Source organism: Penicillium digitatum, chromosome 5, assembly GCF_016767815.1.
Source record: "Penicillium digitatum chromosome 5, complete sequence".
NCBI classification, from domain to species: domain Eukaryota; kingdom Fungi; phylum Ascomycota; class Eurotiomycetes; order Eurotiales; family Aspergillaceae; genus Penicillium; species Penicillium digitatum.
Genome location: NC_089388.1, coordinates 2,008,529 through 2,034,060, shown reverse-complemented (window position 1 = coordinate 2,034,060; position 25,532 = coordinate 2,008,529). Strand labels below are relative to the sequence as shown.

General features: G+C 49.9%; 7 protein-coding genes across 7 annotated transcripts; 3 read left to right on the top strand and 4 right to left on the bottom strand.

The window, feature by feature from the left end:
• Positions 1-76: 76 nt before the first annotated feature.
• Pdw03_1915 (PrpF protein) lies at positions 77-1,291 on the top strand (the record flags this gene model as incomplete). The annotated part of the gene is made up of 1 exon (XM_014680859.1): positions 77-1,291. One exon carries the CDS (start codon positions 77-79, stop codon positions 1,289-1,291), a length of 1,215 nt encoding a protein of 404 aa, XP_014536345.1.
• A 163-nt stretch (positions 1,292-1,454) lies between these two features.
• Pdw03_1914 (Acid phosphatase, putative) lies at positions 1,455-3,980 on the bottom strand (the record flags this gene model as incomplete). Its single annotated transcript, XM_014680860.2, has 4 exons — positions 1,455-2,733; positions 2,907-2,966; positions 3,014-3,915; positions 3,969-3,980. The coding sequence occupies 4 exons, from the start codon at positions 3,978-3,980 to the stop codon at positions 1,455-1,457; spliced, it is 2,253 nt and encodes a 750-aa protein (XP_014536346.2).
• Positions 3,981-4,157: 177 nt separating this feature from the next.
• Positions 4,158-5,368, bottom strand: Pdw03_1913 (Adipose-regulatory protein, Seipin; the record flags this gene model as incomplete). Its single annotated transcript, XM_066100032.1, has 4 exons — positions 4,158-4,512; positions 4,565-5,017; positions 5,071-5,255; positions 5,303-5,368. 4 exons carry the CDS (start codon positions 5,366-5,368, stop codon positions 4,158-4,160), a joined length of 1,059 nt encoding a protein of 352 aa, XP_065957759.1.
• A 703-nt stretch (positions 5,369-6,071) lies between these two features.
• Positions 6,072-13,143, bottom strand: Pdw03_1912 (Ccr4-Not transcription complex subunit (NOT1), putative; the record flags this gene model as incomplete). Its single annotated transcript, XM_014680861.1, has 4 exons — positions 6,072-6,137; positions 6,189-12,061; positions 12,112-12,436; positions 12,487-13,143. The coding sequence occupies 4 exons, from the start codon at positions 13,141-13,143 to the stop codon at positions 6,072-6,074; spliced, it is 6,921 nt and encodes a 2,306-aa protein (XP_014536347.1).
• A 1,199-nt stretch (positions 13,144-14,342) lies between these two features.
• On the bottom strand, positions 14,343-16,427 carry Pdw03_1911 (putative Ccr4-Not transcription complex subunit (NOT1); the record flags this gene model as incomplete). Its single annotated transcript, XM_014680862.1, has 1 exon — positions 14,343-16,427. The coding sequence occupies one exon, from the start codon at positions 16,425-16,427 to the stop codon at positions 14,343-14,345; it is 2,085 nt and encodes a 694-aa protein (XP_014536348.1).
• A 5,375-nt stretch (positions 16,428-21,802) lies between these two features.
• Pdw03_1910 (RNA polymerase II, large subunit, CTD) lies at positions 21,803-24,130 on the top strand (the record flags this gene model as incomplete). The annotated part of the gene is made up of 1 exon (XM_014680863.1): positions 21,803-24,130. One exon carries the CDS (start codon positions 21,803-21,805, stop codon positions 24,128-24,130), a length of 2,328 nt encoding a protein of 775 aa, XP_014536349.1.
• Positions 24,131-24,451: 321 nt separating this feature from the next.
• On the top strand, positions 24,452-25,369 carry Pdw03_1909 (Nuclear transport factor NTF-2, putative; the record flags this gene model as incomplete). Its single annotated transcript, XM_014680864.1, has 6 exons — positions 24,452-24,458; positions 24,647-24,664; positions 24,823-24,887; positions 24,964-25,035; positions 25,095-25,193; positions 25,253-25,369. The coding sequence occupies 6 exons, from the start codon at positions 24,452-24,454 to the stop codon at positions 25,367-25,369; spliced, it is 378 nt and encodes a 125-aa protein (XP_014536350.1).
• Positions 25,370-25,532: the final 163 nt, after the last annotated feature.

Sequence of the window (25,532 nt, the reverse complement as noted above, 5' to 3'; positions counted from 1 at the left end):
CCATCGGAGTGACTCCGAGATATTTAGACCATTTGCGACCTTCCCCAAACAACACCCATGTTACTATAAGCCCATCATGTTCAAACAACTATCTCGCCTACCATGCCGGTCAACCTTCACCCCACTGGCACCCGGTAGCCGGCGATATCTCCAAACCAAAAAGCAACATTACCTGCCAGCAGCTTACTACCGCGGCGGCACCTCACGCGCAGTCTTCTTCAAGCAAGAAGACCTGCCCCCAAACAGAACAGACTGGGCCCCCATATTCCGCAGTGTGATTGGCAGTCCAGATCCCCATGGTCGACAGCTAGACGGACTAGGAGGTGGAATATCTAGCCTCTCGAAGGTCTGCGTCGTCGGCGCACCAACACACGCCGAAGCCGACGTCGATTATACTTTCATCTCGCTCGGTATCGAGAACACCGACGTTGACTATTCCAGTAATTGCGGGAACATGAGTTCTGCCGTCGGCCCCTTCGCCGTCGATGCACATGTGTTCCCCTTGCAGAATCTCAACCCGGATTCAGCCTCGGTACGCATCCACAACACCAACACCGGCAAGATCATCCGTTCTTCTTTTCCTGTTGTCGATGGCGAAGCTGCCGCCAGCGGGGACTTTGCTATAGACGGTGTCGCGGGTACAGCGGCCCGTGTCCAGCTCGACTTTATCGACCCCGCCGGCTCGGTTACGGGGAAACTCCTGCCTACCGGCAATGTCGTCGATACCTTTGATGGAATCGGAGCTACGTGCATTGACGTCGGGAATCCGTGTGTCTTTGTGCAGGCGCTTGATCTTGGAGTGAGTGGGAATTTGACTCCTGATGAGATCACTGCTCATTCAGATTTACTGCTGCGTTTGGAGTCGATTCGTCGGCAGGCGGGCGTTAAGATGGGTATTGTGGATGAGATTGGGGCGGTTCCTGGTAGTGTACCTAAGATCTGTATCGTGGCAACTCCATCTCCAACCGATTCCAGGGATATCAAACAGCGACAGACGTCTGCTGATGTTGATCTTTTGGCTCGTGCGATTTCGGTTGGACAGCCACATCAGGCAGTCCCGATTACTGTCGCTTTGTCGCTTGCTGCTGCTGCTCGTGTGCCGCAGAGTACAGTGGCTGGCGTTGTGGATAAGAATCCCGTCGACAGTGCTGGCATCACTATTGGTCATGCCAGTGGGAACCTGCTGGTTGGTGCAGATTTCGATGTAGACGGAGCGTTGACCTCCGCTACAGTCTTTAGTACAGCGCGTCGTTTGTTTGAGGGCCGCATTTTATGGAAGAAAATTAACTGAGCGGGTGAATGGGGGTGGATTGGCATCCGAGAAAGACTTTGTAGATCACTCGGTAGAACCAACATGAAGAGAATAGACCTAAGAACCCGAGATATCCAAATCAAAACTTTTGTTCTTGCATATCACAAGTGGTATATCTATGTCATCTGTTCTAATCCCAGGTCTAAGCATGTCTCCCGAGATCAAGATCAGCAACTAGCTTCATGTCATCCGTGCCAGCTCCGTCACCTAGACCAAAGAACGGCTTAACAGCAACATCAACCACCTCCTCAAATAAGCGCCCAACAACAACCTCCTTCAGATCCTCGCCAGTTTGCGCGAAGTCGGGGTACGCGTTGAGCTCCAGAAGCCACACATCCCCACTAGCATCAACAATGAAATCAACACCAAACAACTCAAACGCATTAGGTAGAGTCTGGAAATGAACCATCATCCCCCGAGCTGCAGCCTCAAACACTTCACCCGTCACCGAGCAGATCTGCTCAAAGATCTTCTCCTTCCAGTCTGCACTGAGACCGGGAACGTGATGGTCAAGGTCCCAAAAGCGGCGCACACTACCCGCGTTCGAGCTGCCGCCCTCTTGGAAACAGGTGTTGGTCAGATGGCGCGCGAGGTCGGCGACATCGTCTTCTTCGTGTGGAGCGCAGTAGGCCTTAGCAGCGAACAGCGCGAGCATCTCCTTGAAGACGTAGACTTTCAGTGACCCCGAGGCGAGGACGTAGGTGCGGATATGGAATTTGCGATTCGAAGACGACGGGAGAAGGAGGGGAGGGTCGATGTAGGGTTGTGCGAGGAAGTGGCGGAGCTGCGAAGTGACGATTCCTGTATCCAGGGCAGCGCGAGCGTTGGCTTCCACGTCGTCGGCGTTTGTCTCAGATCCGCTCTCGTCGTCTGAGTCTTCTTCCCACTCCTCAAAGATCTCGCGTAGCTGGTCTTCGCTGTTGAAGATACGAATTCCCTGGCCTCGATCGCTCATGCCGGGCTTGAGGATCCACCATTCTTTCTCGGAGTCGGGTCGTCCTTCGTTCTTGGCAAGGCTGTCGTTCAGCTCGTATGCTTCGAGCAGGGCGTCGTCGAGGAACTCGGCATAATCGAGTTCGAAGTCAAAAGCGGGCTTGAAGTGGTGTCGTAGGATGCTATCTGGGTGTTTTGAGATCCAGTTGGATACCGTGTTGGAGAGATAGTGCTTGCGAATCAAAGCCTTGCGGATGATGTATGCATTCGAAAGAGAGGTCGACGATCTGGACATGACATGTTCGAAGTCGAGGCGTTCATATTCGCGGTATTGGAAAAGCGGCGCGGAAGAGTTTGGTAGTTCGGACACAGAAGACACACGCTTGGTGGCACTGCCCAGGCGACGGGTCAATGCCCGGTCAACCATCTCTTGCACGTAGGAGTCATCGCAGTCGACGAGGGAGTACAACGAGGGTTGATTAGCCGATCTACAAGATCTCCGTCTATCAGAAAGGGCGCCAATACTTGAAGATAAAAGCAGATAAAAGGGGTGGGGACATGGCATCTAACAGCTAAGCCAGATATTTCTAGTGCATGCAACATGTAAATTTCGGATAGAACCCTCCATACCATGCCACATCGCGTCAAAGTCGTCACTCACAGCTTGATCTCCCCGGAGATACCGGGCCCGTGCATGAAATTGGCCATGAGAGGCGTGACACTGTAAATGTCAGTCGATATTCATAAACAAGAGGGCATTGGACAAACCTAGTCATTTGCTCCTTGACGGCCCAGCCATCATTGCCAGGCTCACTTTCCTCGACGCTTCGGAAAACGTCCTGGAAGCTCGGCGCCCACTTGAAATGCTTGTGCTGAATCCGGGGTCCATAAGATGACTTCTCGCTGTTACCGACGGTCTGATCCGGTTTCTTTCCTTCAGCCTCGCCTCCGTCGCGCAGCAGCTTTTCTTGCAAATCAGGGTCGTCTGCGGCTGTGGGATCGACAGCCTGGAAGCAACTCCCGGTCCACATATTCTGCAGCATGTTGGTATATAAGACCTTATTCTCACTCACGCCGGGTTCAAGGGGAACATTGACACTATAGAGTTGTACCCCGTCTGCCCAGTTGGCGCAAAGATGCTCGATCACCTTGACCGAATGACCCGCAGCCTCTGCGATAATGACAGGGTCATGGTTCCGAGAACTGAAAGCATAAGATAGAGCAATTGAGCGCTTCCCACAGCAAGCACCTTCCAACGCTGCGCCAATGGTTCCGCTCGACAATGCAAAGAGTGCGGTAGTGTTGCGACCATAGTTCGGACCGGAAATAATGACATCAATAGGGCCACGTTCTTGGAAGTAGTGATATAGACCGATCTGGACACAGCTCGCCGGGGTCGAGTCGATCAGAACCCATTCGTCTCCTTCGTCGAGTTCACCGTCACTGCCTCGGGGCAAATGGTGTGTTGTCCCGTCTTCTTGATGTAGCGTTCCGGGTCGGAAGTACGTCGGTTTGACGGCTGCGCCTACGATGTGCGCTTTACCGATCCATGATCGCTGCTGGTGTGGGAGAATGACCGAGACCGTGTGACCGGCGGACTGGAGTGAGTGGACGAGCGAATGCACGTAGGGCGATGACTGGTTAGACGGAGGACCGTCATCGTTGGTGACCTAGATCGAGATGAGTCTTCCAAATTGACACTGTAAGAACTGTATCTGCTTACCAGGATATGCATGGCGGGCGGAGTGGTTGAAATGTGAAGAATGGAGGAGAAGAAAGTTCCCCCCGCTTTGCGTTGTCACAATCGGCCCAAACGATCCACAAATGCCATTCACACTACCTACTCCGTAGATCATAAACGACATTACAACATATATCACCCAATCAGACCAACTAGACCAATGAAAGCATTTCAATCTGTTTGTGTCAAATGACTCCGCCGCCTCTGTACACCACGAGCTTCTGCACTTTCCAGCCCGGAGCCTGTACCAGTTTCCTCACCCTCCGCCGGATAACTAGAAAGCAACCTCTGTTCCTGCTCCTCTGGTTCTTCCTTTTTAACCTCCAAAGATTCTTCAGAGGTATTCTGGTCATCAGGATCTTCTTTGATAGAGTCTTCCGGCTCCTCCTTAATCTCATTCTTGGGCATAGTCCCCCAAACCCAAGTCATCGCCAGCCACGTCAAACCAGCGGAGAGCATGGAAACAGACCAAAAAAGAGAGCTGAAAACAACAAAAGAAGTAACCTTCCAGCGATACATAAGCCATCTACCCATCTGTTAGCCATATTTCCAACATTCCGATCCCCAGGAAGACCTACCTAAGCCCTGTCAGCTTAGCACGGAATTCCACCTGAGCGGTATAAATCTGCATCTTCGAGTCACTTTGAATCTCCAGCCGCAGACTCTGCGGCAAATTCCGCGCTCCCTTCGCAAACTCAAGAAGCTCCATCATCGGCACCTCTAGCGTCTCCGACTCCCGGTGCCATCCAACAACATAAAGCGGCATACACGCCACCCTCCGAGCAAGATCCACCAGCGGCGAGGCATAGGTCATAATAGCATGGCGGCGGGCCCGCGTGAGGGGGGTGTTATTTGGACCGGGTAGGAGAGACGAGGCGGGGCGGGAGGAGAAGAGGGCAAGGTCGAGCATAAAGTTGCCTGTATCGAGATTTGAGGGCGTGCGTGGCAGCTCGAGCGTCACGGATACATCGTAGGGCTGAAGAGCCACGAACTCGGAGTCAAAGTGTGCTATACCCCAGGGGTTGCCATTGCTGTGTACAAGTTAGTCGAGCTGGGTGTCTGTTTGTGGGGGATGTTGTCATGCCCGAATTGTAAATGAACTTCGCGCTGTAGTCCAACTGTGGGGATGAATTTAAAATAGAAGACCCCGTAGGCAATTGCGGAAGTGCCTATTAGAAATGACGCGGCGCCCATGAACAGTAGCGTGTTCACATATAGCCGTAAGGCGGACTTGGATACCAGCGCGCGGAACGGCGCGAGGATCGCGTCCTGTCTTGCGTCAGTTGCAACTGGGAAATTGGCATCGATATACTCACCATGATGACTGCCCTGGCAGAAGATGTGCCATATTCTGACTCGTCTCCAAATTCCGAGTCGGCCATTGTTGGGGAATAGTTGGTAGAAACAACCTTCAAAAGTTGAGGTCTCATAACCTCGGAGGTCTTATCCTGTTATCGCTGTTATCTGCACCAAGGTCTCCAAGCTTCGCCTCACCCGTCAAGGTTAGAACTATATGCTGAAGATACCTGCCAAGTCCATTCCGTTTAATTTGAATCCGATGGTTATATGGCAATATACAAACGAGGCTTTCAGGAGCTATTCCCCTCTTGGGATATTGAGTCTAAGGCAGGATTGCCAGGTTCACGACAAGTAACGAAAAGAGACATCGTTCATTATACATTGTGAAGCCGAACGGAAAACCCGAAAAGAAGCGACAACAATCAGGATAATAGTAAATTGGCATTGCCCCATGCAGATAGTGATGACACCGTCAACTCCAGCTTTTACAGTCTTATCATTACAGGTCGCGGGCAGCATGAGACGCGAAAAAATATCATGGAACCTCAGGTCGTGCGAAAATCGTAAAAAAAAAAGTAAATATGCATGCCATCACCATGGCTAACCCCTGCCGTAACATGAAACTGGAAAGACAAAATGGAAAAGGAAACGCAAAGGAGCAATCGCGGAAGAGAACTCCGTGAAAATTACATGCAACGAAGTACTCCAGTGCCGCCCGAGTTACCAGAGAAAGAACTTGAGGAGAGATATGGAAGGGGAGGATGAGGATGAGAAGCCAAGAGAAGCCTAAGCGATGGGCCGAGGGCTCTGTTGTTGGATGTGTTGGAGAAGAGCGTCGAAGAGACGACCGATCTGAGAAGGAATTAGTATCGCGGAATGGTGGTGGATGAATGGTGAGCTTACCTCAGGGGCCGCTTGGATAAAGGGGAGGCGGAAGAATGAGTAGCTCCGGTTCTGGAGGAGTTCCTGCAGGGTGATGATCAGACCCCATGGATGCGGACGGTGGACAATTAGTCGCTCCAACAACACACGAATGATTTGCTGGCGGACATCCGAGTCATCTTGCTCAGAGTAGTCCACGCCAAACAGACGGAGAATCGTGAAACTAAAGAAGTAGGTGTGGCTGTTGGGGTAGCGGAGCTGGTTGGCCATTGCACTGAGCAAGTAGTAGCGACTTTCAGGTCGCAGAACTTGGGCAATTTTCTCCAGAAGAGCAGCGTGAGTCGAGTTCTCGAAGGCACTTCGGGTGTTGTCCTTGGAAGCATGCTCCACTGCGGCTTGTTGGCCAATATACAAAACAAGTGCATTAACCAAAACGACGTCCACCTCCACGGGGACAAAGAAGAGGCCTGTGTCCTTGGAATCGGGGTTGAGAATGGCTTCACAAAGATGCTGAACAGCAGACTCGGAGATGGTCTCATTCTGGAGCACACCGTCAATAATATCCTTGACGTTAGCAACTTGTAAAGGAGCAACAATGTCACCAGCAATCTTGGGGATTTCGCGCATCTCCTCGATACGCTCAACCTTCAAGCCTTCACGGAAAGGATCGGGGAGCTTTTGGAAGGACGAGGGGTAGGCACTAAGGACAAGGTTACGAAGCTGAGCGCAATGGGCCGGGATCACATTGCAGAACTGGAAATGGTTCTCAGCAACAAACTCGGGAAAATCGTGGTGCAAAATCAACAAGACACGGAGAACGCCCTTGTATAGATCTTTAGCAACGTATGTAATGTTCGCAGCCTTAAGTTGCTCGCCCATGTAGGACAGCAATGCTTGCATGATTTCGCAGTAAGGCGCCCATCCTGCACGATCGGGCATGTTGAGCATGTCAGACATGAAAACACGGTGAGAGACCAAGCAAAGCCAGCCATAAACAAAGCCGGGGACATAACGGGGCTGGAAGGAGAGGAATTTGTTGGCCAAGGCGAAAATCATTCCTTGGTGCTGCTCAGTGTGTTGGAGGCCATTCATAGAGTACTCGCACAGAATGCTTGAGAAGAGACGGAAGAATACACGCTGGTTGAAAGCTTCTCCTCTCATGACCTGGTGGTGGTTGAGGACCAGGATTAAGAGAGACAAAATGGAGTTGAAGTATGTAGCCTTACTGGCTTTGACGGCGCCAGCGTTCTCACCCTGGAATCTAATGAGAAGAATCACTAGTTTAGCGAGAGCATCGATGTAAAGGAAGGCTTCATCAAGACTGCCGTTGGGGTTCTGAGACTCATGCTCAAACATGGCGACGGAAATGTCGATGCTGAGACGGAAGAATAGGGCAGAGTCCTCCTGGCTGTTCATCACTTGGCGGTTGTGGAGATCCTGCAGGAAAGAGTGGAAGGTGCGGTCAGTCGCACCGGGGGCCTTGTAAATTCCGATCCACTCGCTGAAGATATACTCCATTTGATCGCGTTTGGACCTGGCTTGGTCACTTAGGAGTGTATTGACGACCTCGGGAATACCGGACTCGCGCAGCTTGCGCACAATTTCGAGACCGGAAGCAACGCTTCCATCCTCGGCAAGCCATTGGCTCATGGCATCTAGACTGCCAGAGAAGTCTGATCGAAGAGCCGAAGGCTCTTCATTGAACAGAACACGATCCATTAGGTTGCCCAGCAACTCCAAAGCGGGCACATTCCTAGATTGAATGAGTCGGGTCAGGTTCGTATCGACCCGACGGATATCCAGGAGACCTGCGTCAATGAGAGCAACGGTGACCGGCACATTGAACATATGCTCATCATCAACTTCGGAGAGCAGTGCCCAGGTGTACCGAGCAATGAGACTGGACATATCGCACAGCTTGGCAAGAAGGTGCACGAGAACTTCAATCTCGAGAGATCCATGTGGCTGGGAATACAGAAGGGTACAAACCTTCAAAGAGGTCAGTCGTGCCAGCTCCTCCCCATTCGTGGAGGAAAGGATGCTGCGCAATGCCTGATTGTATTCCTGAAGAACTGCACTATCTCTGCCAAGATCCTTGACGTGTTCTTCGGGGGCGCTACGAGCAGACTGTTGTAGGTCGGACACGAGGCTTTCCACTCTTTCCCGGGGGCTTTGAGCATCGAGGAACCCGTTAGTCTGAACGGGGGGCATTTGAGAAATGGCAGACTGCGCCTGGGGGGTTCTGTGAGGAATGGCTGGCTGCTCAGCTGGCGTGGAAAGGTTTGGAATAGCAGGGTAAGATTCTCCAAGCACGTCGGGGAGTTGGCGGCCGGAGGTTGCATCGGCGGATGGCGCTAGGCCTCGGGATTGACGGGCAAACTCTTCATATATGGCGAGTTGCTCTTTATTGAGACCACCTGGCGCTTGCCGGTAAGGCTCCGGAATGAACAATCCCCATCGATTCATTGAAGGATCAATAAAAGGGTCGTTAGAGCGACTGGCCTGGTGGCGACGACGGGCTTCTAATTGAGGCTCAATCACCTTCTCGATCTCAGGAAGTGATTTTTCCTCTGCGGCTTTCTCGACGATGCCACAAGCGGCATCCAGGTTATCATTGACACACATAAGAATCAGGCCCTCGGGCATAGGCTGCTCAGAGTAGTCTTGCTGAATCATACGAATGTAGTTTGTCATGCTGACCTTCAGAGGTTCTTTGCAGGTGACAAGTGCCAAGCTACCAGCAAGTTGTCGGACCATGATTCCCGCTGCATGGCGCACTCGTTCCTCGTCAGGTTCCATAGCAAAGTCCTTGGAGACAAGTTGCACAGTGGAGATGGACGCAATGGTGACAGAGCGCTCAACGACAGGAGTGATGATCTCGGCAATGGCACGCTCGACTGCGGTGTGCACAATCTGTTTGAGAATGCTGGGATCAACCATGCTGCTCGCCGATGAGGGCAAGACGAGGATCTTGTCAAGGCTTGGCAATGTTGACATGATGGCAGCGGGAGACAACCTTTCATTCCGGATGGTTGGGTTGATAGAGCTGAGGGACATGTCTTCAAACGGCTCGGTAAGACCCTCTGGGGCGTTATAACTGGGCAGTGGTTCCTCGGCATGTGCAGCACGATCACGAATGACAATCGCAGGCTCTATTGCCTTGTGGTCGAGATCAAGATCTTTACAGAGAACTTCAATCTCGAATTTGAGATTGAGCTTCAGTTCGGCGAAGTGATAAAGCTCTAGTAGCAGGCCCAAAATATCCATTAGCCAGGGATTGGGTGGCTTGAAGACTGTGGATTTGGTAGCCTGCACAAGAACTTTGCAGGTGAAGGGGATCGTAACCATGAGGCGTTGGGTGTCATAGCCTTCGAGAAGCAGGCCCTTAAAGTAGATATTCTTGTGCTTGATAGGTTTGTCTTTGGCAATAGTCAGCGAGCCAAGCCAAGCACCAAGGTTTTTCAGGTGACCGCGATCAGTAGACGAGCTCAAGGTGCCTTCGGAGTTGATCAATTTAGCGACACTGACATAGGTCTCCCGCAGGACCTCGGCCCAGAGAGTCTTGTCGCCAATGCGCCCAAGAAGGTCAAGATAGAGCTGTTGAAAATTGGGCTGTAACTTGGCACGTTCTTCAACCAGGTATGCGGCGAACCATTGGTGATGTTGGTCGCGCAAGACTTCTCGCAGATCTTCAAGTTTCTCGTCAATATTCTGCTCGGAAACGTTGTTGAGAACGAAAAGAATCTTGTCCTGAATGTCTTCATCCGGGTCTTCATAAACTTCAGATCGAAGAGGTGGGTCGAGTTGAACAGCACGGAACTTGCGCACGGAGCCATCGGCCATGAGGGAATCAGCAGAATTACCGTTGGTCAGAGGCACAGACGTAATACCATCAAAGGGTCCTGCCTCAGCTTCACCAATCTGGTTTCCTTGCTCACGGAGCACCTCCTCTGCCTTCAGGTGGATGGGCGTGCCTTGAAGAGAGGGGATTTGGAAGAGCAGGTGGCAGAATCCAGCCCACTCAGGAAGACGGTTAATCAACTGCTCAATTGCTTCCACACCGAACTTGTACATCGGGTCGTGGGGTTCGTGTTCGCGGACAGCCTCGAGGATCATACCAAGGCCGACCTTCAATGTGATGCCGTCAACAAGACGGAAGTTGATGATGCCACCAAACATGACCGCAGTCTTGGTCAGGGCTTCGAGCGGGTATTCATGGTAGCAATGATATTCGTCGATAAGACCGTGCACCATGCAGGCAAACAGATCTTGTTCTGTGGGGTCGCGCGAAGACTTGTATTTGCGCATCAATTCCAGCATCTCACGCAGCGAGAGTTCCTCATGATACATTTTACCAAAGAGCTCTTGCATTTGCTTGTCAATTGAGTCAGGCAACGTGTTGCCGTTCTCGCCATTGGCGTCGATTATATCATCAAAACCTTCGCCGTAGTTTATCAGGCGAGGATATGTCTGAATGCAAATTCGCTGGACTGGTGTAAGGTTTTCGCGGTCACCGACGTATTCCTCCAAAACAGACAAAAGGGTGTAAACAGTCTTGACTGCGAGGCTGACCATTTGATGAGCAGACTGCTCCTTCCGTTGGACGTGCAATTCATCCTCGGCCTTGATTCGCAGGAACTTGGAAAGCAGACCACCCATATCGATGGCGCCTTTCTGTGCGGCAGTCCGAACCCACTGCTCAAGATCAAAGGAACTCTTGCGGTGGGAGTAGCAGGCGAGATCGAGAGCAAGACCGTTGGTGAATCCAAGGAGATAATCAAGCCATCCGTATGCTGCGGCATGCTCATAGATCACAGCGGTAGACGTCGGATCCTGAGTGAAAGTGGTGAAAAGCTGCTCTGATACCCATTGTCGGTCTTGTCGCCAGGCACCATGGAGTGCAAGCTGATACCCATCCTCTTGCTTGGAGATGAAGACAATGAATGTGCGCAGCACAAAGCTTTGCTGAACACTGGACCACGGCTGGGGAACAGCCAGAGCGGAAACGAGGAAAACTGGCAGATCGAATTGAACAACTGCTTTTATGAGTAGCTGGCTTTCTGTCGCAGCCCACGAAGCCTGGGAAAACAAGGCAAGGTCAAAGATTGCTTTCATGGCGTCCATGGACCGAAGAGGTGACTTTGCTGCACGCTCGCCTTGCAATTTGACAATATCAGAGGCATCTTCAAAAAAGTCAGTGGGGAATGTTGTGCGCAGGTTGGTAATATGCGATGGGTCGATCCGAGAGGCCACAAAGGCTGTCAGGAATGACATCTGCGTGTCACGATGCTCCCAGTCTCCACCCCAAAGCTTTTGAACATCCAAAGACGAGTCCTCAACGGCCACGGCGGAAAGAACGCTGCACAATTTGGTGAATTGCTTCGGATCCACTCGGAGACCCTCCCGATCGAAATGGCGGAACACCAGGGGCCAATTGATTGGCTTGTCGGTGTAAGCACTTAAGAATGTCTCTAGAGAGAATTGTTCCCAATATTGTGATAAGATCATGAAGAGAAGCGCGCTAGCTAGATGTTCTTCGCTCCAGTTCTTCTGGTCTGAATTTAGCAATTCTCTAATTGTCTCGATGTTTGCAGTGGCACGGCCCCCCTTAGCATGAAGTTGTCGCACAAGGAGATATTGGGGGTTGACAAAATTGAACATCTGTAGCGCAGAAGAAACTTCGAATGGCATGTCTAAGCCAAGTTTTTGGTACCGCAGATTAGCTGCGTAAACCAGCTTCGCCTTGACATCGTCGGTAAAATTTCGCGGAGGGTATAAGATGAAACGTTCAATCGTCATGCCAAGGAAGGAGTTGTGGTAGTCCTTTGTCACTTCGTTGGGACTCGCCATGCTCTGCAAGAAAGGACCGAGGGAGTTCGAGAGGATGGCATCGGCTAATGGGGGTGTTTAGATTTAATCCAGAGATGTAAAGAAGGAAACATACCTTTAGCACGAAGATCCGACTTGCTAGTCAGCTTGAAAGCTAACGCAAGTGCAACTTTGACAACTGGGTCGAGTCGGAAGTGATCTAGGAAAGTCGAAAGGTCGAAGTCACGAAAGATGTCTCCTTCAGAAGTATCTACTGTCTCAGCAATTTTCTGGGCTTGCTCCATGTCCGAGGACACCTTTTGCAGTTCCTGGACAAGGAGAGGGTAGTTGCCCGCATTCTCAACGGACTTGTTGACACCCGGGAAGATTTGTGGCGCATTTCCTGTTAGGAGGCGGCGAAAGTATTTGGAAAAGACCTCCATTCCGTTTGATGTCACAAGCTACAGTTGTTAGAATCTAGTGGACTTGAATATAGGGTAGCACCACCGACCTTGTGAATCTGGGCAGCCTTTGTCTCCCACTTCTCTTTTCCTTCCTTCTCTGTGATAGAATCCAGCAACAGAAACACCTGAGCAATGGAGATTTTGGTGAGCGACGATTGGCTCGAGTGTGCGGCTGTGGAACCCGGCTTATCAGAAGCGAAGCCTGTGGGAGAATTCACGGTTGTTCCCGACGAGAGCGGCGAGAAGACGCCTCTGGAAGATCCCGGCCCACCACCTCCTCCCCCAGTACCTCCTCCACCTGGGGTGGAGCCTGTAGCAGAGGCCAAATGAGACCCTATGGAAGGGGTGTGAGCTCGGAACTTAGGAGACGAGAGGGTTGCTGCGTGCTGTTGCGAGCCAGATTGCAATGATGTGAAGGGCGAAGATGTGTGTTTGGGACTTCCACCGGAAAGGCCCCTAGCAGAGCTCAGCACGGCAGAGAAAGAAGACGGCGTCGAAACCCCAAGGCCTGCGTCCAAGCCCCGGGAAGCCGTGGCGGGAGCGGCGGAGGATATGTTGGTTGCGAGTGGAGTCAACCCACGACGTGCGCCGGACTGCGACACGGACCGACCCCAGGCACCAATATCGGTCCTGGTCGAAGAAGATTTATCGGTGCCAGAAGCAATCGAAGATTGGGCAGAAGGGTGAGGGGGAGGGAAGGTCATCTAGGAGACGCGATCATTTGATCTGGAGGTCCAAAGACAGATTTTTAAGAGACACAGGCGCAATAAACGGGGGGAAATCGATGAAGCAGATCACTGAAACGGACGCAAGATAATGCGATATAGAGAGAAAGAGGGGTATTGGGGGAAGAAGATAATACTGCGGAAGAGGAATGGATGGGGAAACGATGAGATGGAGAGGTTGCAAGAGGAATGGGGTGCAAGGTGCGAGTTGTCGGAAGTGTGCCTGCCTCAGGTGTCGAGCGGGAGCTCCTAATCAGGCACCGGGAGGGGAGTTTAGGCACACCTTGCCGTCTTTCAAGTGTCAAAAGGCTTGCTTAAGCTTTACTTTGCTAGAGACTTGACTATTATCTGATTGACGCTTCCCTTGCTGTTCATTGCCCATCAATTTACAAACCGTCATGCTGGTCTTGGGAGATGATCACGTGCGCCGCACGTGATGATTTGCTGAATCATCCACTCTTGGGTCCACCCACCCGCTGCGGCACGAGTCCGTCGTCCTGACAAAGCGAATCCTTGTATGCAGAGAGTGGGTTAAGCATAAACTGATGGTATTATAAAGTATGATGCATTTCGATCCTCAACCTTTCCTATTTAAAGTTTCTTATTCAGAAGTTCTTGGGGCAGAAATTCCCTAAGAACTGTGTTATCCGACACAGGGTTAAGATAAATTGTCTGTCTTGCAATATGATTGAGAGAGATGATGATAAGAACTGCTTCTTCATCAAATGCTAAGATAGTATATAACTCAACCTAGCATCCTAAGAGCATGGTAGATGAGAGCGATGTATGATCAGGCATATCGCAGTACCTGAACCATGCTAATCCAACGAACGCCAGGGTCGGAACCAGTTAGAGCCGATCGACAGATAGAACAAGTATAACCCAGGAAAGATGAAAGAATAACTCGAAGAGTAATGGGGATCATGTCGTACCGCAATGACAGTAGGCAAAAAAAAATGAGAGGGAGGCATAGTCACGGATAATGCAAGAAACGAAACATCCCACAAGGCCAGTAGCTTGCGGGGACAAAAGGAAGATAAAATCACACAGTCAAAAAGGAAGATGGTCATGTGCACATGAGTTTGAGACCGGTTCGCTGGCCAATCCAACGCCAACGCCTATGTCCGCAGCAGGAGGGACCACAATGAATAAATGATATTGTTTCAGGTTGAGTTCGACTAGTCAGTCAGAGACACACAGTAGCACGGGCTGGCATAAGATGCCTGCGCAGTATATGTCTGGGCAGTGCCCCCATTATAATTGGTGTAGGTAGTAGTCGGTGTGGGCTCATTCTCTTTGATATTGACGATGTTGCCCGAAAGGAGCGCCAAGCCCCCGTCATTGCGAATTTGCATTTGTTGACAGTAAGGAGACTCGCGTGATGGGTCGTCGCGACGCTCCTCAATCTTGATCCTCCGTGGGTAATCGGAAATGTATAACTCATCGCGTTTATAGTCAGATATTAAGCCAGCTGTGCTTGCCGCCATGTCGCTGTTGATGGAAGCCGTAGTGGTCAAGGAATACGACGTTGACTGGTTGACGTACAGAAAGAACTCCATTATCGTGTTATTCCACCAGCAAAACCACGGCTTGTCGCCGACTTCCACAGTCTGTTTCAGGTTCTTGTAGGCGTTTGCGTTTGCCCACCCGTCTTCCACCCACGAGCGTTTGGAAAGGGAGTTAGAGAATGTATCGTCTGGGACAATGATCAACTTGTCGAACGGAGCAAGGAAGAACAGAGCAGGACCCATGCCAATATCGGTGGTATCAATGGCCATGCTCAATGCTTGTGTAGGCGAAGCCGGCCAATATGGCGCCTGGGCACCATATGTAATTGTCGGGGTTGGAGAACTGTTATCGAAAACGATGGAATGGTGACCTTTGGATTCGCCGACAAAAATTTCGAATTTGCTCGGCGATTGCGAGCATTTCCAGGCTTTCCCGTAGTTCAACTCGTCCACGCAAAGCCCCGATCCATTCTGATAACCGGAAGGAACCATAAAATGACCCGTAGGGACTTGCTTGAGATAAGTGGGGGTGGATATTATGGACGCATCCATCTGAGGAGTTGCAGTGACCGTGATTATTGGTAAGGCGCTGGAGTTCTGAGTCTCTTGGTCGTCTTGATTTGCAGCTTCTGCAGCCTTCTTGGTTCCCAAAACCCCTCCAATGACACCTCCTATACACCCTCCAATGAGCATTATAGTTGCAATGAGAACTAACGTCCATACCGGCAGGCCACAGCATGCGGTCTGTTTCCCATTGCGCTTGAGCTTCTCTTCGAAGGCCATGATGCCTGTGGTCGCAGCGACCGTTTCCTCCCCGTCCCCACCGTCATCCCCATCACTAGAGTGTTCAGGCACCAAATCCCCTGATGAGGTTTCTGGTATCGGTGGCGCACTTGGGCTTTCATTGTTGACGGGGTGTTCCTCTGGTGGTGTGTCGGTATCGGCCGTGGCCTCGGCCCCTGGAGGCTTAGGTACAACCCCAGTTGGATAGCGTGAGTAGGGTGGTAGCGGCTCTGCGTGACCATCCGGTCCAATGATATCACCCACATCATCAGCCTGGCGACCAGCGGGCGGTTGATATGATGGATGATGGCCTGGAAATCCGACTGGGATGATGTCGTCATCCATCCCTTCCTCGACAACATTCTGCGAGTACATCGCGTAGGGATGTTGTGGACCATTTGATTCTTCGAGCGGACGTTCAATTGGGCGTATGGTCGAAATGCTACCTACACTGGGCGACCGGCTAACCCCAACTTGTGGATACATACCGTATGGATGGCTGGGTCCGGTAGCTCCAGTGTAGGGGCTGAGAGCGCGGGGAATTGAGAAACGAGAAGAAACACTTTGATTTCGCTGGATCATCGAAGGCGTCGAGTTGAGCGAGGAGGTTGAGTTGCGGTTGTTGGCAAAACTGTACCCCTTTTGGGGCAGACTTGACCGATGAGGTTCATCGATGGACACCCGAGCGTCATCGCCAAAAGGATTCTCATTCTCGGTCGGTGCCGTGTTCACGGTCCTTAACTGTGTATTTTCTCGACGAGTAGAGGAGGATGCAATGGAAGAGGGACTGTGGGGGCGTTGGATGCGATCGGAATCAATGGCTTCTAATGAGTATTCGTCGGCGAAGACGTTTGGGTTGGAGATGGAGGCGCGACCGAAGGAGTGGCGAGGTGTCGAATCGCCGGAGATTTGTGGTGTGTGAGAGGAACTTGAATCAGAGCGAGGATGCTCCGATGAAATTTGACCAGACATTTCCTATCGGTCTGGCAGCCCTGTCGGGCCACCTCGTTGTTTGATCAATCCGTTTCGCTACCCGGCGAGGATGGGCGAGGACTGGGGAACAAGCAGATCGAGCAGACTCTTCGCGAAGCAAACTAAGAGGGAGAAGCAATGTTGACTATGGTGAAGATGGGGATGAGAGACTCAAGTTGAGAAAAGGGAAGAAGATTGAGACTTTGGTGTGACGAGTTTACTGAGGGGAGCCGGGGGAGAAGAAGTCAACCACACTCGGACCACTGAAATTCTTGGCTTTTGGATTTGCACCGTCTCTCGGACTGAGGGACTTTTTTTTTTCTCACATTCTTTTTTTGTTTCTCTTTTCTTCACCAAATTCCTTTTTTTTTTTTTGTTATCCTACGGTGTACTCTGTATGATCTACTTCGTGTCTGGGACTCCTCTGTCTACGCTACTACGATTAGGGCGACCAACTAGCGAGCCCATCCCGTTTACAGTGGGCCTGAATGGACTTCGCCACTATGCATGCCGCATGCTCTCTTGTGCTATTTTGATATTCTTTGCTGGTATCACGGTACAGAGTTTGGAGTACTATCATAACTACATATTCCAGGTACCAGCTCTAGGCCAGTGTTCCAACTTTGGTTCTACATGAATCCGATTTGAACCGTTTTCTCAGAAACAATACCAAACCCCTTTGTGTTTTTGGCTCTAGAGTCCATGATCTGGAGAAATCGATCAGAACCGTTCAGGGCCTCGAGTCTGGAATCATGAAAACAAAAAAAAAAGAGTCCCAACCTGGAAATTTGGAACGTTCAGACCTCAGGGCTGAGCGGACAACTCGGATCCTATGTCTTGCGGACTAATCGTAATCCGAGATATGGAGATTCACCTTTCATGATCATGTCTCGTTTATTAGCTGATCGTGCCTTGGGGGATTTCCTATTCACAGCTACAGCTAAATCGAAAGTCTATTTTAAGATACGATAGACGATATAGGGGTAGATACACATTACAGTCCTTTTAAATTCTATTCGAATCTCGGGTTGAGGGCTTTGAGATCATCATTGTATCTATGGAAGATCTGCCTACTCATACCCAGAAAGGGTGCGAGATTTGGTCTCACCCCCATCCGCCCGAGGAACGGCCGTATGGGTCAACAGTTTCAGCCAGGGCTTCTTCGGTCCAGCCCCTCCAGTACGAGGTTGCGTAACGGGATCCATCCAGAACCAACCCCATCTGACTCCATCTGACCGCATCTGACTCCATCTGATGTTGGGTAAATGGGGGTTGATTTCCGCCTGGTATCAATGGACCAGCATTTCAGCAGAACCCAAGATGTTTCCTTGGCGTTATTCTAGACCTGGTTCATCCAGGGCTTGCATCTAAAACTACAAGATCGTGTAGTTCGCAATTAACTGGGGAATTCTCACCCGTCAAAGATTCGTCCATGTTTTCCCTTCCGTATAGCAGAAAAGATCAAAACAGTTGCCTCCGTAATCGTATATTTGATACAGTTTAATTCAACATTATTGTTGGTTTACTAACAGATCATACAAACCATCAACCGCATTTCTCCATCCAGGATCGCATAGTAGACAGCGAGGATGCGAAGTGGAAAATCATTATTCCTTCCTGAAACAAATTCACGACCCCTCAATAGGATATAGGAATGTGCAACAGATGCTTGACAGATATTCAAAGTTTCTATGGGCTCAAGATACATCGGTTGATAGACTTTTGCGCATTATTGAACGCAGTCCATCCGCTATTCTTGACACCTAGACCTGTTTGATCAACATGATATTGTGCATCGCGGAGCTCAGCGCTGCATCACATGAGACATTCGAGCTGATCAACCAAAGACCCCAGTTTGCGGAACAAGGACGATGAACCGATGAAGATCCAATTCTATTGCTTCACATATAAACACCAGATCTATAGAAAAGTCTTCAGCTCCACACTTGCATCTCAGAAAGGACGCAAACGCAATATCGCTTTCCTTAATTTCCCGCCACGATCCCCGTTCATGGTCTTCCCAGGCCATTCATTCTTGGGTGATTGTAGATTTAAAGACCAACCACGAACCCTACAACGCCTAGATCATAGTCTACCGTATATTCCATACTGCGGATGAAAGCACGCGTGTCATGGTATAACAGTAATCGATTTGGGGACCACCATGTTTTTCAATTGGACAGGATATGTGTGCACCTTCCGATAAGCCAAATCATGAAGCGCACAATATATAACGGGCTTTGTGAAGGAATCCCAGATCATCCCAACGTCTTACCAGTGAGGCTGACCAGAAAAGAGTATAATTTTTGGGCATAGATGGTGGCAAGGCCACATTCGACATCGATGATTTTACATCATCTTCATCAAAGCACAGCGAGTTTCAAGTATGTGTGAGGAGTCTCTCGGCCCCAAGCTTCCCCGGCTTCCCACAACCTAAACCGCTTCGCATCCGGTCCACTAACTAAAATAAACCACCCTGCCCACGGCTCTGGTTAGCCTGTTCGTTCTGTGATTCAACACAAGACTGGTGCTACATAGTGAGCTAGGGATGAATGGTAGTTGATCTGAAGAGATTTGTATGGCTTTGCCACGCATTGTCCCGTTGCCGGAACCTTCTTGGGGCTCAATCCGGAGCATAGGAAAAGCTAGGGAAAACCCGGGGGTTGTTTCTAAATTCCAAGTCCGACTTGGCTGCAAGCGTGAATATCAATAGGCCTCCGTTTATGGAGTATTTAACGAGTCATCATGGGTATCTTTAAGTGGACTATCACGTCTCCAGGGATTCATTTTCATCGTTTTAGCTGTTGGATCTCGTCTCTTCAGGCCTGGTGGCGAAAAAATGTCATTCGGTGGAGTTTGCGTCAATCTGTTTGTGAGTACAACAAATAAACTCGCCCCGAGATGAACTTCTAACCCTATTGACAGGTTGTTGCTGGTGCTGGATTGTCCACACTAGAAACCGCAGCTGACCCCTCCCATTCAATCCACAGATCCCAAAAGATAACTAGATCCCTCTGGACTTAGGAAAAGCTGTCCAGGGAGTGGGAACTTTTGTTGCACCTCTCCTTGTCTCCCGTGTCTTCTTTGCGAACACCGTGGACGACAATTCCAGATTGAAGTATGTCCAATGGGCATATCTGGGATGGCCTATTTCATCACTCTGCTCAACATTCTCTGCTGATCAGCTTCATTCCCTGAGATTGGAAGTACAGACTAAGAAGCTTTGGAAGCGCAAATCTCCGAACATGGTGAAAACACCGGGCCCGTTCAAAAAGCAAAAATGATCTGTCCTTCGGCGTGTAGAGTCTGTAATGCTATGTGGAAGCAGAAGTAGCCGTTGCTGGTTATTTAATCAAGTATTGCGAAGAAGCCCATCAAAAGTCCACAGAATCATGCAAGTGACATGATAAAGACTATTCCCAGATGTAGAAGTCAAGCAATGTTCCCCTAGCCGACTTACTTACCATTACACAGGGCCTCTGTACTTTCAACCGTTTTGTAACTACTGGCTTGATAAAGTGAAAGCTTTCGAGCCTCGATATAGGCTGAAATAAACTTAATCCTCTGCTGCGTCTTCTCGGTGGCCGCTATGACCACAGAGGGCTATACTTCAGTGGCGATGATTAACCTTGTTCTGTGTTTTGAGTCGGCGAATGACATGATGAATCAACAAGGTAAGCTCTGCGCCTATTTAAAAAAATCCACTGTGCTGCTTTGCAACCATTTTCTCTCTAGCTCTTCGTGGCCTTGGTTATCACACCAAGCATGATGGCTCTTTGCTCGTTGCAATCATCTCAGGTGCATGGTATTTCCTCCCATGATGGGAGCTGTGGTGGATTATTTGAAAAACCTGGTTTTGTAGGGCATTTCCAAGTTTCAGATATCAACATTGTGACACTCTGCAGATGAACAAGGATGCTCACATTGCCAGGACAATCCCACTGATGGGCTTCGTTCTCGCATTGGCTTTTCCCATTTACGAGAACGTTTAAAATAAAACATTCTCATGGACAGTCACCGGAACACTGAGCTCAATGTCACAGTTTCCGTGGGGAAGAATGTTGCACTAGAGGAGGGTCCTCAAAGCAAGTCTACGACTGAAACAATCCAGACAGTAGAGGAAAAGAGGATAAATGCTGAATGAGATAGATTGAAGAATCGGAGAGATTTAAGGACAGGTTGGTTATTGAATAGCTCTTCTATAGCGTACAAATCTCGAACAGACATTTACAAATTTTCTGGGCTCTAAAAGAATGTTAGCATCTGACTCGGTGCAAATCGAGAACACAAACATATAGATTCTGTCTACATCCCTAGATGTTTCTCATTGGATTAGGGTGCACCACAAAAGTCCTTCAACATAGAATGATTTCCAATGGACCTACTCCGTACATGTTCCTGAAGTTTGGCTCCAGGGAACCGTGGGTTCGCCAAGCTACGACTACTGGCTAAGGTCTCTAGGGCTGTCTGGCATGTATAGAGCAAACCTCATCTATTTCCTCCCCCGCTGACCTTTACTAGGAAACAAATTTGTGCGCTCACATTTCCGGTATTTTTTTTTTTGGAACAACGGTGAGGTTTCTTCAGAGACTCGGCAATGCAAATCACCTCTTCCCTGTTTCCAAGCCACGGGTCTATTCCGCACTGTCTATTTCCCATCACTTCTCCACTAGCTCGCAAGCGCACCTCGAGGAATTCTTTCAAAATACATCACGAGGACGGATGTACCTGAAATCGCTTGAGTCTAATGAGAGAAGGCTGTCGTTCAGCATCACGCCAAAGCCCAGCCTCGCCAGATGTTTTTTTCTACCAACTACCTCTGACATTCATCCCTCTAAACACAGCTCGTGACTTTATCAATTCCGACTGTTAACGACTCATCTAATCCGACTAGGTTCTTACAGAGCTCCTACGCTAAGACACTCCGATTGAAGTCCAACCAATAATTTACTAGCTCGAGGGTCAACTAAGATCATCAGCATCATTGATTAAAGATTTTATGATTTCTCCCCCCTTCGTAAACACCGGCTATTCTACGTTCTACAGGCCTAGATCCTGTAAGCCTCAACCCCTATGTATTCCCGGCTTGTTTGGGTTTCCTTATCGTTCAACTCATGGTGTTGTCGATGAGGACAAACTCTTGGACACTCACCGCCTACTACTTCTAGTTAAAGCAATGCCGGGCACGTGCCCGAGGAGAACGCACGCTAATTGGATGAAGCTCGACCGCCTACTATAGCTGGTTCATGATTAGGATGTTCACTCTTCTAGCTCATCTAGCAATATCATCTCTTTAGATTTCTATCTTTTTGTTTTTTTTTCATTCTACTTATGTTGAAGACTGGCTAGCGGTACAGTTACAGCTGATTCTCATCATGCCGGACGAGTCTAAGGGGAAGAGCTTCCCCGACGTCTCGGCGAAACTCTCCGCGCTTCCAAAGAAATCACTTTTTGAGCGTCAAAAAGCTGAAGCGGAGGCTAAACGCGCCCGGGAGAAAGCAGAAACAGCTGCAGTCTATGAAGAATTTGTCAGATCTTTTGAAGACGAGGATCCAGTTGTACCACAGTCCTTGGATGGAGGGTCGAATACAACTAGAGGCAGGGGTGGTGGTCCCCTCAGGCGTCATTTCGCAGCTCCCTCTTCGCGCGGCAGTGGCCATGGACCCTTAGGCCCCCCGCCGCCCTCACTTTCACACAAACGTTCCCACGAAACCTTTCTTCCCTCTCGTCGCGACCATCTCAAATTCGAAAACATGCTTACGCCATCTGAAGCCGATCGAGCACTTGACGAGGAGGAGAGAGCGGCTCCCAAACCCACCTTGTACCTCGCATCGCTTCCTCCTGGGACATCTCCGTCGGTTATCAAGGCCTTGATCCCTTCAACCCTGACCGTCGACAATGTCAAGATCATCACACCACCTGGACAATTGCCAACCCACCGGGAGTCCTCTTCTGCACTCGTCACCCTCACAAGCGACTCAGCCGCCTCTCATATCGAAACAGCCGTGAGTACGCTGCAGAACAAATACCTCGGCTGGGGGTACTACCTGACCCTCTGTCGACACCTTTCTTCTACTGCGATCAATCCAAACATGCCTTTGCCAATCGGCCTCTCATCGACTACTACTTCTCTTCCGTTTAGTGCCAAGCCTACTCCACAGAGCTCCGGCACAAGCTTGAGTCGAGCTCCACCACCAGGATCACATCGCGGTGGGATCGCACCCCCAAGCTCGTATGGATCAAACGTTGGTCAGAACGGCCCTACCACTCGGGTCCAGGTGGAGCTACCAACAGACATAAGAGTGTTGAGGCAGATACACAAGACTATTGAGCAACTTGTAAAACAGGGTCCTGGCTTCGAGGCCTTGTTGATGAGTCGGCCCGAAGTCCAGATGGACGAAAAGTGGGCCTGGTTGTTCGATTCAAGGTCGCCTGGTGGTGTATACTACCGGTGGAAACTATGGCAAATAATCACAGATCCTAAGAAAAAGAACATTGAAAAGCCGGCTATGATCTTTGAGGGTGGTCCGACCTGGTTACCCCCAAAACAGCATCTCAAGTTTGAAAACGTTACTCGCTTGGACCAATTCGTGTCACACCCCGACTACGACTCATCTGACGAAGAAAATTCGGATGGAGAAGATGAAAGACGGAATTTTGGTGGAGCACCGGACGGAACCAACACACGCGGCGATGAACTTAACTTCTTGAACCCCTTGAAGATGGCCAAACTCACTCATCTTCTTGCACGACTTCCAACGACCCATTCAAAGCTCCGTCGAGGAGATGTTGTGCGAGTCACAGCATTCGCAATCGATCATGCGGCAGTAGGGGCATCCGAGGTTGTGGACATGGCTATTCGAAACGTTCTCCGGCCACTCGCTTACACCGGAGCCAACCCAAATCGGGAATTGGAAAAAAGTGTTGCGAGACTTGCGATCACAGATAACGACAATCCAACCCCATCCGTTGAACCATTGGATATGTCCTCTGCGAAGCTAGTCGGTCTTTACATAATCTCTGATATTCTCTCGTCTTCGGCAACGAGTGGCGTCCGCCATGTATGGCGATACCGCCAGCTGTTTGAAAACGCTCTCCGCTCGCGGAAGGTGTTTGAGCACCTTGGCCGACTGGATAAGGACCTGAAATGGGGACGACTGAAAGCAGAGAAGTGGAAGCGCAGCGTTGGCTCCCTTTTACATCTGTGGGAAGGGTGGTGTTGCTTTACGCAATTGAACCAGGAACATTTCACCCAAGTATTTGAGAACCCACCGCTCACAGAAGCAGAATTACAGAAGCAGAAGGAGATGGAAAAGGCCCAGGCAGATCAGACTGCTGTTGCATTTGCCAAAAGCAAAAGTCGATGGAAGACAGTTGATGATGAGCGAGGTGGAAAGTTTGACCCTGCTCGCTCTGTGAATGAGGACAAGCTATCTACCCCTATTGATGCAGTGGATGAATCAGTGAATGGAAAGGATGGAACTGCAATGGAAATTCGTGACTTGAAGAATGTTGATGGGGAGACCATGCTTAAGACGCCGCCATTGGGCGATGAAGATACCCAAACCGAGATACTCCAGCTACCTCAGCACCCAACTCAATCTGACAAATCCGAAAAATCCGCTGGGCAGCAGGAGCCAGAAACACGACGACGAAAGCCACGACCCAAAGCTGAAGATATGTTTGCTTCGGACTCGGAGTAAGGTTGGGCATTCAATTGTACAGATTATGGATAGCACCGGACGATACTTGAAAGATACTTATAATGATTTACCACGAACATTGAACGATTATTGAAAAGCTATATCCCTTGCATAGATAGAGACGGTTGCAGCACCTAAATGACCTGTCAAGCGGAGGCTCTTCAACACATAAGGCAGCCAGGCATCGTTGGCAGAACATTTCCTGCCCCACAACCCCTCATCAACAAATACCTTTCTCTTTCGCGCTCAACTTCCTGTATCCTTCAAATACAATCGCATCCCCTTTTTCTTTCCTCATTCCAAATTCAAAAGTTCATCAAAATGGCTGGTATGTTTTTTTTTCCCCTCACACTTGGTTCACATACGCCCCTCTCGAAGGGGATGGAGGGGTCTGATCAGTTGGATCCCAGACAGCAGTGTGTGACTATGTTATGCGCAATGCGATGGGAACTAACGAAGAAAACAATGCGGACATAAATTTGAGAAATTGGCTAACAAGCATGGTGATTTGTACAGACTTCAACGCTATTGCTCGTACGTTAAACCCACGCTTGCCTGTTTCATCCATACAGATCCAGCGATGCGCCTGTTTCCCCCGATCCGGGTCATCCTAGATAAAACCGATGCCCCAAGAGATGGATGACATATCATAAACAAAGAATTATGTCCTAACTTGTGATCAACCTGCACAGAGCAGTTTGTGCAATTCTACTACCAGACCTTCGACGGAAACCGCGCTGGCCTGGCTGGCCTCTACGTAAGCCTCGCTCTCGAGATATCCTTACAAGCAAGAGATATGGGAATGTGGACTAACAACATTAATCAACCAATAGCGTGACCAGTCTATGCTTACCTTCGAGACCAGCTCGGTCCAGGGTGTCTCTGCCATCACTGAGAAGCTCAGCGTTCGTCAATCCCGAAATCCTTCATCTCAAGTACTCTAATTCTGATTTTGCAACTCTAGGCTTTGCCCTTCCAGAAGGTTCAGCACCAGATTGCTACCTTCGACGCCCAGCCCTCCAGCGGAGATGGCATTGTTGTCCTGGTTACTGGCGCTCTCCTCGTATGTTGAATGCCCATAACTGCTGTCCTCTTAGCTAATGTCAATTTCTCTATCAACAGGTCGATGAGGAGCAGAAGCCCATGAACTACACCCAGTGCTTCAAGCTGCAGCCCGATGGTGCCGGAAGCTACTTCGTGCTCAACGACGTCTTCCGTCTGATCTACAGCGCCCAGTAAATTATGGGCCCCGAAACAAATAACCCCAACGCGATGGGAGGGGGATGCGCTTTCTTGTGAAGAGGATATACCTCGGTGGCGATCGGGTTTAAACATCTGTCGTTTTGTCGCAAGTGACACCCCTCGACTTGCGACATGCCCATGGAAAGATTTATTAAGAATT